Source organism: Ceratotherium simum, chromosome 21 (genome assembly GCF_057802395.1).
Source record: "Ceratotherium simum simum isolate JZ-2026a chromosome 21, ASM5780239v1, whole genome shotgun sequence".
NCBI classification, from domain to species: domain Eukaryota; kingdom Metazoa; phylum Chordata; class Mammalia; order Perissodactyla; family Rhinocerotidae; genus Ceratotherium; species Ceratotherium simum.
The window spans coordinates 36,096,517-36,110,926 of record NC_141920.1 but is presented as its reverse complement, the minus strand read 5'-3'; the positions used below and the strand labels follow the sequence as shown (position 1 = coordinate 36,110,926).

At 38.8% G+C, this 14,410-nt stretch overlaps 1 protein-coding gene across 2 annotated transcripts in view; it reads right to left on the bottom strand.

Moving 5' to 3' along the window:
- Positions 1-314: 314 nt before the first annotated feature.
- The window catches only part of PLCB1 (phospholipase C beta 1), a 684,700-nt gene continuing 670,604 nt past the window's right edge, over positions 315-14,410 (bottom strand). Inside the window, exon 32 of one of the 2 annotated variants that reach the window (XM_004433764.3) lies at positions 315-2,301. In XM_004433764.3, coding sequence (XP_004433821.1) covers positions 2,074-2,301 — 228 coding nt within the window. In that variant the 3' untranslated portion in view covers positions 315-2,073. The remainder of the gene's footprint in view (positions 2,302-14,410) is intronic. The other variant, XM_004433765.3, reaches the window with a different exon arrangement.

Below are 14,410 nucleotides of genomic sequence, written 5' to 3'. Positions count from 1 at the left end.
CTTGCTTCCTTATGATTAATGCCTTTCATTCAAAGTGCAAAAGTAGAATGATTTACAAAAGATTTCTCTTTCAGTGGAAGTTAAATTTTAAGTGTCTAATTAACACCCCAAATCCTTCAGATCAAAATATAATCATCTCCAAGAGGATGGGATTTTTCCCCTTGTGTCTCACTAGATGTGTTTTTTTAATCAAACACTCTTTCCTAAGGTTTGAACTAAGCCTTCATTTTGATTAAAACTTAATTGTGATCCCTAGTTATTGCTTAAAGTTAAATAATTTCCATAAAAATATTAAATTCTTGAAACACGATTTTCAGGACACAACTGGTTTTTGTGTTTTAAAATGTTTTGCTAAGCTACAATCAGACAGGTTTATTTTAAAATAAAATAAAGCTATGAGCATCTTGCTTTAGGCTTTAACTTCAATATTCTTTGTGTTACTTTCTAAATTATATTTTCCTCTATATAATTATTCTCTCTTACTTAACACTTTTCAATACTGTTTTTGATCAGTTTTACCATGATATAATTTGTGTCTCTTATGCCACTTGACATAGGAACTTAACCAAAAGACACAGTAAAGTGAATTAAATGTACATAGTGAATATAAAATGAAAGATTTTTTTATGTTAGAATAAAATTGATATCTTTCAGACTTAAAAATTATAGAGGATACTAATAAATTTCCATATTGCTGTCCTATACATTTTATATATTCTGACCATTAAAACAAGCTTAAAATCCGATACTTATAATCCAGTTTTTGATCCTGCAAAATATATATCAAATTCATATGCTAAGTTCTAAATCTACCTTAACTGCAATTACATCAACGGCTCCATCAACTGTTTCTTAGAATTTCAACATAATTTAATATCCACATAATCTAGATGTTTGACCATTTTCTTCTCTATCCATTTATTCCTGAATTTGGTTTTAAGTCTTGGTGGAAGAGATTTGGGTCACTGCCAATTAAAAAACACACATCTACACTTGTGTATGTGTGTGTATGTATGTGCTGCATGTGTATGCACTTATATGGTTGAGTGTGTACATATATACATGGAGATAATACATATATCATTTATAGGTGGGTCTGTGTATTCTCTAGATAAATATTCAATCTTTATCTCTATATTAAAAATAAATGAACCATAAAAAAAAGTCAGACAGCAAAATAAACACTGGAACCTGTTCACTCGGATTGAATCTCTGCTCAACATACATCAACTCAACTATTTTTATTCAACTGAACAGACTCTTTGTAGTTATTTAATCATTTCAGGTCAAGCCAATGAATACTCAGATTTGAGTGCAAATAGTCAACTCATATAGCACACTGCCTGGAAGTGTGCAGCCAACTTGCTCATGCAGCCAAATGTACAAGCCATATTGCCAAGTCTGGGGATTGCTTCACTGGGCAAGGATACAATCAAGTGATTTTTTTCAGGAAAGAGAACCAGCTTATTTGAATCTCTACGGTATCTAATAAAGCCATGTCAGCAACAAATACACTGATGCCTCTATGATAAATAAATTAGCAAACTGCAAGCCTCCAGTGCTTGCAAAGCAAAGGATGAAACAATTTAATATGCACGTTAACTTGAAGATATGGTAGTTGAGGGGCAGTTAGGGAAAAAAATACTCAAAGTTGGCTGTTGAATAGTGTTAAATAGTGCTATGCATTTCTCAAACTATTTCTATTACTTTGAAATACTTTACACCAGAGCTTCAAATAAAAACATGAGCTTGATTCTCTTCAAAGAAGACACTGTCCTTCATTAAATGTTCCATGGAGCCTGGAAGTTGCCTGCTTTGAATTTACTATTGGAAAGAAAACAAAAATCCCACATACATGCACTCTCCACTAGTAGACCTGCAGTAGTTTCCACATAACACTTGGAGCCTGGGCATGGGGATGTCTGCATGGATCCTCTGGACCTCTCCCTTTGGTGTGGATTTTAGGCTAAGGGATGCTTCTCAGGAAGATGCTCCTGGGCAGTGGTCTTTGAATAGGAGAGAGTCCAGTGCAGCTTGAGCGGCCGTGCATGTTCTGAAGGCCTGGAGGAGCCATCACAGCGGAGTATCAAACTCTTTTCCTGGGTTGTCTCCTTCCAGCTCCTCACTGGAGGGAGGCCTGTGGTTCAGTTTTCCCGGGTCTGAAGCCAGGGGGGGAGGGGCAGAAGCGTGATTGCTGTCTTCGCTGATTTTCCCTTTCATGGCCTCCTGCACGAACTCCACAATCTCCAGGGGCAGTCTTCTGAACTTGTCTTGGTACTCTTGCTCCAGCTCCACCTGCAGCTGGGAGACATCAAGAGGAGGAGGAGTTTACGTCATTTAGGTTTCTAGAACCACCTGTGTAGAAGCTCCCTGAAAGAGATGTAGAGAGACAGGGGAGGAATAACTTCATTTTCATATCATCCACTGGTAACCTACAGAGAAGATGTAAAGTAGGGTTTAGTTGGACACATCATTTGTCCATAGCTGAAAGTCAAGTTCAGGTTACGTGGGACATAATAGAGCCAACCACCTGCAATAATATAAATAAATACACACACACACACACACACACAGAGGTAGGTCTTTTGAACAAGTTCACAGAAGTAATATGCAATGATCTGAAGTTCTTCAACGTAGGGATTGGAAGGTGCTGTAGCTGGGAGAGCCAACCAAGCTCAGCTGTGAATCGGGCTGGGGAGAGCGAAGAAGCTGTCTGGGGCCGACAGAGGATCAAGGCGTGGGCTTCATGAAGTGGAGCCTCACCCAGCGGCTGGGAAGCAACGTGTCTAAAGAGGAGCTTGATGCATTTTTACAAACCGAACATACTCATGTAACCAACTTTAACTTCTATTTTGACTTCTTTTATCACTTCTTTATTTGGACTCCTTTTTCATTCTAATTGTTATTTGCCTCATAAACTGTTTTAGCTACCTTACACACTGTCTTTTAATTTATCTGTTTAATGCTCTGGAGAATTTTCAGACTTTAAAAAGTCACAGAACCCTTTCTTCAAATGCAGACTTACAGGGTGGCCCTAATTATAAAACAAGTGAAAACTGGAGTCTTCGGGAGAAGGGGGTGAGAGGTGGGGCCAGCAGTGGGTGCCGCCTGCTGGGAAGCTCGGCTGTGCAGAACCCCATCGAAACCTAGAATTTTAAATAAAATTCTCTCTGCTTATTGAATGGTAAGCAGGGAGCATAATCTTAGAAATAGTGTGTGAGACTAAATGCTTTTTCTCCTCTTAGTTGCCTTCAGGCAGCTTTTCTTAATCTATGTCCTTAAAACCCTTAAGGAATTTCTTTTCCCGCTTCTCAAACTTTAAAATGCACACAAATCATCTGGGATCTTGACTTTGATTCTGATTCAGGAGATCTGGGTGGGGCCCAACATCCTGCATTCCTCAGCGGCTCCCAGGTGATGCAGATGCAGCTGGTCCACTTTGGACACCCTGATTATCTTCTGTCCTGGTTCTACTCTGAGATCCCAATTCTACTTTTTGTCTTGATCCTGGCTGTATGTCCTCCATCTGCAGCTTCAGCGCAGTCTCTGATGCTTGCCCTGACCCCTGGACCGTCCTGGGTGAAGACAGTCCTCAGGGCATCTGCCCCTCGGTGTCTCGACCCCACTTCCTTACCTACATTCTGGACAGTGCCAGTAGCTTGAGAACATCCTCTTTTCTTCAACTCGTTTTCACTGTTGCTTCTACACCAGAGAAATTTTGCCAAGGCTTAGTTATCTAATATAGATCCATAATCCCTTATCTGCAATTCTAAAATCCCCAAAGTTCTGAAATCCAGAAGTTTTTTGTAAATTTGTGGCAAACTCATTGACATTAACTGATATCAGGCTGTTCATCATCCTTATTTATCCTACTTTGTGTGAATACCCATGCATGGCACTGTAGACATATTAATTTGTTTGATTATGAGGGTGACCCAGGCCCCCCCGGGATATTATGCTCATGTATATGCATCATATTACCTTTCTAAAATCAGAAAAATTATGAATTCTGAAAAACAGGCCCCAAGAGTCTCAGATAATAGATTGTGGATCTGTTTTAATGACCTTTTTTCTCCCCCCTACATCACAAAGTGCCTGATAAAAATGGCTTGGCCTGAGTATTGAAAGTCATCTATTCTCCCGAAATATAAAATGTGGGATATTTATGAATATGTGTGCTGGCATATGAATTCTAATAAGCCAAGGAGGAAATGTGCTATGAGAGGAGCACCTTAGGGCCCTGAGATTCACATTGCTGCAGTGGAGCAAAGGCACCTTCACACACAGCCCCACCCTCAGTGTCGGGACAGAAGAACCACCGGAGCATCAAAGACAAGAAGATAATGGCCAATTCTTTCCCAAGTGTCTCAACAATTTAGAAGGAGGTGGGGCTTTTACACCGTCACACTCTTTTGCATGAATGAAGTCTCAGTCTGGTGTTTGACAGTTTCCATTTACTACCATACAGGCCTCATCATCAATTCGCCTCAATTGTAATTCAGCAACACATGCAGTTAAAATTTCATTTCCAAGGAATGTAGGGAAAGGGGGAAAAGCAAGGTGTTTAGGAAAGAGCAGATTGCTGTTTTCATTTAGGTTAGACCGGGGGACCTTCAGCTACAGATATATTATATGTGACCTTCCAGTCAATTTCTCTTAGGTCATTGGTAGACAAGACCTCATGGTGCTTGATAACACTGTTTCTTTTTTTAATTTATATATAAAAAAAGAAGATGTGAAATGTGAGAAAATGCTAAATACTTATAGAACTCAAACATTTTACTTACTAAATTACTGGTTTATTATAAAAGTATATAACTCAGGAATAGCTAGATGGAAGAGATATATAGGGCAAGGTGTGGGGAAAGGGTACAGAGCTTCCATGCCCTCTCTGAGCATGTCGCTCTCCCCAGATCTCCACGTGTTCACCAACCTGGCAGCTTTCCTGTCTCTGTCCTGTTGGGTTTTTATGCGGGCTTCATTACACTTCATTACAGGCGTGATTGACTAAATCATTAAATCATTGGCTATTGGCAATTGAACTCAACCTCCAGCGCCTCTCCCCTCTCAGGAGGTCAGCGGGGTAGGAGTGAAAGTTCTAACCCTATAAGCACAAGGCTGGCTTCCCTGCAACCAGCCCCCATCCTTAGGTTACCTAGGGGCTTTCAAAAAGTCACCTCATTAACATAACAAAAGACAATTTTGTAGCTCTCAACACTTAGGAAATTCCAAGGGTTTTTAGGAGCTCTGCGCCAGGAACTGGAAGACCAAATATATATTCCTTATTATAAATCACAATATCAACAATACTAATAATTTAATTTTAATAATTATTTTAAATAATTTTAATAATCGATCCAGTTGTAGCTAAATTATAACTTTAGTGGACTCTTTATCATGGGTTAATGGTAGATTTTATCGTATTTTAAACTATTTTAATATATTAAAATTATTTAATTTATTAAATAAAATAAATTTAATTTATATTAAATGCTATATTTCAGGATTTTAAAAAAGTCATTCAGTTATTAATGAATTAATTACGAAATTGCTTTTATTACTAAATTTCAGTTTAGAGCTTTTCTTTTTTTTCCTTATATTTATTTATTTCTTCCTATAAATGGAATACTTATGCATTGCAAAACAATATAAAAAGTATGCGGGGCAAAGTCTGGCTCTGTTCCCGGAAAGCCCCATCCATCAGGAGTCTAGAACTATTCCAGCCCAAGGGTCACAAACTCCCATGTTCAGGGGGTCCAGGCAAGTCATGAAAATAGGAGGAGGCTGTGTGCAAGGAGGTAGGAGCGGTGGGGAGGACACGCTCCGTCTAAAGGGGGTGCCAGGAACTCAGCTCTAGCTGATGCTTGCCAGGATCTTGTTTTTCAAAAGTCAGAAATTCAAATTTTCATGTAAAATCTCTTGATTTTTTTATTGTTGGCAATCAATTTGAAGCACACTCATGAGTCCTACTGGGCTTGTGGAGAGTTTCTAACTTCTCTCCTAGCAGATCTAAATCTGGCTTAGACCAGAGGACTGGAGAGATTGGGTCTAGTTGTGGAATTTCAGTTTGGATCCTCCCTAATTTTCTCTCCCCACAATCCTGAGCTTCAGATGGCCCTCCACTGAACTCTAAGGCTTGCTCTTCGTCATCCCTTTGCTGGGGTTCATTGTCATCCCATCTAACTGCCGCATTCTGGTTCATGTACTCAAACTTGTGTTGAGTTTCTACTCTGTGCAACTCAAGTGGCAGGTTCTCAGGGAATAGCAGATTGATGGCACAAGTGACAATTCCTTACCCTTCCTTGTGGTCATGGCCTCTTGCAGTTTGCAAGATCTATTTTTAGAAAATGGGCAAAAAAGAGGGAAGAACACGGTCAAATTTAGTTTCTAATTTTAAGGCCAATTGTTACATTACCTTCAGATTGAGCATTGCCAGAGTTTGTTTGTTTTATTATAGGCTGAGTTCTCCAATTTGACTAGCCAGACTCAATTTCTAAATTTCTTAGTTAACTTGATTTTCAAAAGCTGTTGCCCTCTCATTGCTTCTATGAATTCTGGATAGATAAGCAGGAAAAGGCAATACAGTGAAGTTCAAATGGCTACAGCCCTGCCTGACTATGTTGTTGAAGATTTTTGCATGTGGGATGCTATTCTGCCTCTGACATCTTTTCAATTGCCTTAAGAAATAAAGCAGGGATTTAACTTAGTTAAGCAAGGTTTTGAGATGCATAAATATAAGTGAAGACCAAAGAGAAAGCAAAATTACTCATGAAGGTTAGTCTACAAATAGGAAAAAAAAAATACCTCAGTATAATGTAAATGTGGCAAAAATAGAAAATAAGCCAGGTTACTGAGTTACTAAAGAGATAGAATCAGAACCAATTTTCTAAGGAAACAAATTGAAATCAGAGAATACTAAGCTACAGTGGGATAATAAAGACAGAACTACTAAAACTTAAAAAAAAGTTGCTATAAAATATGCCAAGACAGATATTTAGGAAGATTTTCAAAATTTGACCTCAGGTCCAACTCAAGTCACCTTGCCCAATGAAGTGTATTAAAGACTTTAATATAAAACACAAAGCAATAAAAATCTTAGGAGAAAACCTAGGTGAATAATCATATAATCAAGGGGTATAGAAACCTTATTAAGCAAGACAGAAAAACCATAAGCTACAAAGGAAAAATTATAAGCATATTTGTCTAAATAAAAATAATCTTTTTTTAGTGAAAAAAATGGACAAAAACCAAGCAGTTCATAAGAGAAAAAATGCAAATATCCAATATATATATGAGAAGATGCTCACTCTCATTAACAATTAGGAACACGCAATAGCACACCACCTTTTTAAGGGACATTACATTGGTAAAAAAAATTTTTTTAAGGAGGAGTAACATCTGGTGGGAAACTGGCATTTTTAAACATTAGGCAATAAGCTGATAATATCTATTAGAAAGAAAATGTACATAGGTTTTGACCCAACACTTCACATTTGGGAATCTGGCCCAGAGAAATAAAAGCACTAACATATGAGGATGGAAGCACTACCACACTTACTGAAGCATTGTTTGTGAGGCAAAAACAAAACAAAACAAAACAAAAATGAAATAACAGCAACGACAACAGCAACAAAAACCCTGAAAGCAACCTTAACTAATTTTAACCTTACGGCACATGTGCATTACCATTGTCTATCACTGTATTGTTTTGCTGAATCAACTTAAAATAAATTTCAGACACCAGGCCACTTCACCACAGATACTGTACCACACATCTCCTAAAAACAAGGACGTTTTCCTACACAATGGCAATGCCTTAATCATTTTAAGGAAATTAATAATAATTCCTTTATGTTAGCTAACACCCATCCATGTTCAAATTTCCCCAATATTACCCCCCCAAATTTTTCTAGCTTATCTTCTTTGACTAGAATTCAATCAAAGTTCATTGCATTTGATTGTTATGTCTTCCTCCTTTTTCTCACTTGAATTATTTGTTCTACTTTTTTTTATGACTTGGGTATTTTGAAGAGTTCGGTTCAATTTCCTTATAGAATACCCACATTCTGAATTTGGCTGATTATTTCCCTACGGTGTCATTTATGTTGGTCCTGGATGTCCTGAATTTCCTGTAAACTAGAAGTTAAGCCTGTAGTCTTGATTAGATGGAGCTTAAACATTTGTTTGGGCAAGAATAGTCAATAATTATTTTTTTATATCTCATTATAACATATCAGTGGGCGCATAGTGTCAGGTGGTCATATTATTAGCGATTCTAAGTTTGATCACTTGGCTAAAAGTGGTAAATACTGGACCCCAATTTTGCCAAATGTTTTTCCTTTTGCAATTGGCAGTCATTCTGTGGGGTGAAACTCTGGATCCACACAAAGTTTCCTTAGCACCTTTCATGAAACTGATGATTCTTGCCTATCTCATTGGGGGTAAAGGGTAATTTTCTAATTCTTTCTAATTTAACTGGTATGCTGCTGTAAGGAAGAGCTTTCTCTCATCATGTGGAGATGAACTAGAGTTCCTCCTTCATAAGCATTTAATTCTTTTTCTTTACTTACAAATATTCTGAGTAAGGAGTTGGGGCAATAATTATTTCACAAGACAGCAAATGAGTTTTCTTTTTCTTCTCTCTCTTTTTCTGAAAATAACTGTGGAAAATACATTTTATTTTTATTTATTCCTTTCGTTTAAATCAGTTGCAGCCGTTATTCCTTTTTGAGCATAAATTGCCCCATGTTTGGCCAGTGGGAGCCCTTTCAGGCAGGCCCCTGGTCCTTTTGACATACTCCCATTACTTTGTGAAGACTTGCTTGCTTTTCAAGGTATGACAAGATACCTCAGACATCTCTTATACTTTCCCTGCTTCGGACCTGGAATCAGCCACTTTTCCAAGGAGCCTTTAGTGGAGAAGGCATTAATAAACCAAACTCTGGGTGCTAAAAGTGCTCACTGCTACCGGACTGTCATTGTGTTTAGGCCATTTCAGTGGACAGTTAGGACATGTATTATTTTTGTGTGTGTGAGGAAGATCAGCCCTGAGCTAACATCTGCCAATCCTCCTCTTTTTTTTTTGCTGAGGAAGACTGGCCCTGGGCTAACATCCATGCTCATCTTCCTCTACTTTATATGGGACACCACCACAGCATGGCTTGACAAGTGGTGCGTCAGTGCGTGCCCGGGATCTGAACCGGCGGACCCCGGGCCGCAGCAGCGGAGTGTGCACACTTAACTGCTTGCGCCACCAGGCCAGCCCCAGGACATGTATTTTGAAAACTCGTTAGTACATATTGAGATAGATATATATATATAGATCTATATATATAATCATCCTAGTTACACATCCCAAGTCATCCAAGAACAACCAGAAGCTGGCTGGTACCCAGAGATGTAAGCAAGTCCAGCTGAGATCAGTAGAGTCACCTACCTGACCCATAACTAACTACAGATGTATGAACAAGCCCAGCTAAGATCAGCTACTCTCAGCCCAGATCAGCTGAACCCTGCAAACTCAGGAACTAAATAAATATTTATTATTGTATGCCAGTGAAGTTTTGTGTTTGTTATGCAGTGTTATTGTAGCATTTCCTCCATGACCCTTATAATTTGTCTCAAAAGCATGCATAAAATTCTGTCCCCTTGACATGGAATGAATTGTTCACCATGGCCCAGGAACCAGACTCTTGCTGCCTTATATACATACCCCCGCCATTCAGCATCTAAAAGTAAATTATATTAAACTGTAAGGTAATAATTATGCTACTTTGCAAGCTACTTCATCCTAGCTAATGTGTGCGTTCCAGGCCTTGAAATTTTTGTGCCGGGACTGGGATATTCTCCCCTTATAGATGCTTGCTATTAAGGCCTAGGAGTTTTCTATTTGTGGTTAGGCGCGTTCTGTAGAAGACTTAGCTGAGGCCTATCATAGCCGGGAATAAAAATGATGGTGAATGAAGAAAACAATTTTGATTTTAGGAAAATAATTAATCATAGTTCAAAGACACCTTGTCAAACTGAAAGTTACTATTGTACTTGAAGTACCAAAAGATGGTCTAAATCTTTGAAGACCTGTGGTCTGGGCTAAGGAAGCTAAGAGACTTGTTTTATAACCTGGGTGAATACACAGTCAGCACATTATTAACCATCATTCTTTAAATGAGGAAACTGAAGCCTACTACTTAAGTGGTTTAGTGCAGAATAAGGTTCTGAACAGCAAACTCTTGCCTCCTAATCTAGGGCTCCATCCCCACCATTCCAGGCCAACCCCTCATTCTGTAAAAACAGGATTTGTGAAGATCTCAGTAATCCAATATTCTGTGTGTTGAGAGAAAAATAACAAATAACTCTAAAGTATCTTCCTTGCACGTCTAGGACTTCAAAGCTGCTTTCACAAAATAATTAGTAAGTGTCTTTTACTGAAAAGTGATGCTGAGGAGCGGTTCCATGGCATAGGATCTAACTGACTTGCTGCCCTCTTAATAACAGAGTACAGGATCATGAAAAACAAGAAGGACTCTCACTCAGCTGCAATTAGCCTGGTCTATTTCTCAGGCTTCACTGGGCTTTTCTATTTGCATCTGTCATGCTTGGAAGACACTGGCTTTTCACTCCTCCTACGTAATTCTTCAGTTTAGGATCTGTTTATTTGGTCAGCTGGCTGTTTTCCTGTTTGGCATTAAGTGCAGTCTAATTTAATCAGATTATTTCTGTAAAGAGTCAGACACTACAAGAAAGGATAAGCAAATGGAAAATTGGAATAACGAAAAAATCCCAGTTTAAAAGGAAAAAGAAAAATCTCTTGGGGTAGAGTCAATCTAGTAAACATTGCTAGTAAATGCCAATGGAATACAGAACCATAAAAATAATGATGGTAATATGTATAATGATGGTAATAATTACAACTTACTGAGTGCTTTGGGTGTGGCAGGCACTGTTCTCAGGACTTTTCATGTATTAACCAATTTAATACATGTACATTAATTTGAGAATCTCTAAATTCAAATACCTATGAGGCCCAAGAAACAACATAAACCTGTGAGTTAGGTTTGGTGAAAGGCAATAGAGAAGGGCCAAGACCGTGGCCAACAGGAACTGTATTTCATGTTTAAAACACTCCTATTCAAAAATGTTAACGTGTACCAAGAGTCAAATAAAAGGCTCAACGTAGTCTGCAAGTGACCAGTTCGTGGCTCCTGATTTAGCTGCACTATAAGGAGCAGAAGCATGACAGTAAAGGGTGATTTATGTCCACGGCAGAGAGGATAAGAAAGACAACCCAGAAGAATCCCATTCTCTCAACCACATAAACTCTATAAGAATCAATAAAAAGCCTCAAGTCAATTGAAATAAAAGGCCATTCAAAGGCTAATTATTTTTAGATCAAGTATGTATTTCTTTTCAACCTTGTGGAATGCCACCAGCAGGGAAGAACTGAACTTACATTATGAATTCAATTCCCAGCTTGAGTCACATTAGAAACAAATGCCTATAGTGCAGATGGTGCGTGCAACCATCTCAGATAAGTGGGAGTCCCAGTGAAACCTCCTCCTCCGGAAGTCTTGGGCTGGGATTCTTTAAGACATCCAGAAGTGGTCTCCGAAGATTTATTCTCATGGAGGTCTTGATCTTGTATGGGGCCTTCCTTCAGTTCAGAGTCTCCTCATCTGCACACACCTTTGTCTTAACTCCTTTTAAGACTTACCAAGCACTAGTAATTACCCAACTTGAGCCCTAGCTAAAACCACTCTCTCTTGACTTAGAGCCTGTGTATTTAAAAAACAGGAGACAGGCTGTGTCAGATGTCCTAGAATGAACTCAACCATGTCCCCGGAGAACGCCCTTCTCCTGATCACCTAAAATTAGTTTTGGTTTTCCTTTTTCTTTTTATAAATGTATATTTCAAGAGTTTTTAGCTGTACTAGGGTTTTATCAGGATAATTGGCTTTGATGCTTAGGGAGCGAGTATTTCCTAATTATATAGTCACTCCTTCTAACATGATGTTTATGTCTTCTGCTTAAATTGCTGTGGTTTTAGGTTGGCCATTTACAACTTGATCTGAGAGGAAACTAGACATTTGTTCTCTTGGCCTCATCAGGGTTTTGAGAAGTCTGATTGTCATTCCTGAATCCTCCTCCCAAGGTGAAATTGAAACTATGATGGAATTTCTCAGAGATAGCAAACTGAAACAGGGCCAGGTAAAAAGGTAAATAAATGAATGACTGGGGCCAGATGGGAACTGTGGTGATTGCAGAGGGCGTTCCTTGGTTACAAAGAGCAGCTACCCAATCCTGCCAACTAGATTGCTGCCACGTGTATGCCCAAGGTTGCCACATCTTCTAGATTGCTGCCACGTGTATGCCCAAGGTTGCCACATCTTCTGATTTTTCAAAAGAAGCTAGCAATCTGGATTTTCATGTTAAATCTTCCGGTTTGTCAGTGTTGGCAGCTAAATTAGAAATTTAAAAAACACTGTGCAAGTCAATTTTCAACTTCTGGAATATCTGGGTAATGTATTCCATTGGCCTGTCTTTGGATTTAATAGATAACTACCCAAAGTCTGCCAAGGCCTCTCCACTCAGGGATTGGCCTCCATCCTCTTTGCTGACTGAGTGGACACATAACGACACTGAGCTGGTGTCCTGAATCTTTGACAACGCACTCACCCCTCGGAAGGAGAAAACACTTTACTTATACCTGGGATAAGATTTTAACCCTATCCTAGGCAGCTCCTCTAGAAGGTACTTGCTAAATAATTCAGGATGTCTCCTTATTTTCCCATTTATCCAAGTGTGGTGATCTGACTGTGCTAAACTCAGAGGGTTTGGAATAGAAAACTGATGAACTTAATTGCAAGGTGTTTTTACGGAAATGCTCTTTTTAAGTCTTTTAGACCAGATCCTTCTGCTGATAGATCCCTTTGTTCAAGAGGTCTGCAGAGGTGATTTGCTACTGACTTTTTCTTTGAGATCTTATATGAGTGGCAGTCCATTTAGAGCAATTCTAGGTATAGAAGATTTGAATTCCATTATCTTGGTCTACATTGCAGAAGTTGACTAGTTCTCTCCAAAATCTACATTCACCTTTCCATGGTATCTGCTGTGCCTGGGTGGCAGATGCCCAGACAGGGACGATGTTAGCAAGTCCTCCTCACTATCTTTGCACCCAAGCATGGCCATTTGACCAGTTCTTGCCAATGGAATGTCAGGGCAAGGCTTTTTAGAGGTGAATGGGGGCATCTCTACCATCTCTTTCCCTTTTCCAGCAAGGTCCTAGAGGGCTATGGAGCCACATTATGAAAAGAACTTGGTTCTCTGAGTTACCACGTGGAAACATGCTGTCCACCAACCAGAAACACCCACACTGGACTGTTATATGAAAGAGAAATAAAATTGGAATAAAGCCAATGACATTTTGGTGCTGTTTGTTACAGCAGCTAGTGTTATGCTAGCCAATACATTCTTATGTACGTAATTTGTTTTGCATGATTTACATTAAGATTATAGGAACGCTCAATACACATGTAGATATTATGAGTATTTCTCCTATTTAAGATTCACCTTTATTAGGCAATTTTTATACCACAAAGATGGTCTCTTAACAGTTGCTTGGGACTTATTTAGTTATTCTGGATTTAAAGTAACATTAGAGAATTATCCTAACAGTAAATCTTGAGTACTTTATAGCTATAAGAGAGAAAGAGCTAGTGATATGAAACCCAGGGGCATTATTACTTTCCATCAATCTTTATCTATTTCTCTTCTACAAAAACAATGCAGAGATGAAAAAAAGTCTCCCTTTTCTTCCATTGTTATCACTGGATTAAAGTGTATAAAGAACTTACAGTGTATGACTATAATGAAGTTACTTGTGTAAGGACAGGAATCAGTGATTTCAATTAAGTATTACTGCAAATTGATTTTAAAACATTATTCCTTTTTCTCCTGCTTAGATAACAAGGCAGAGCTAGTCAGCTAAATCTTACTTTCTGCTTCCACCTTCCCATCAGCTAACCATCTCCTGGCATATATAACCCTGCGGCTGCTGCCAAAAACTTGGGTGATTTCTTCAAATCACTCAATCTAGGGAATTAAAAGCCCTTCTGATGAATCATAGGCATCCTTACTTACACAAGGATAAACAACTTTGGGGAAAGCTACTGGTGACAGAAAAGTCTACTAGGTTCTACCAAGCCTGATCTGGTCCTCAGTTGGCCTTGCCAGCCAGAGAGCCATCCTAATCCCAAATCATGGAACATATCCTGATACTTGGAATCCTGGACTAGATGGCCAATGCCATTGATTCATGGTTCATTCTCTACATTTACTCACTTTTGTTGCCTTTACTCCCCCATACATTAATTGATTTCTTCATTCATTTACCCCAAATTTATTGCATGCCCTT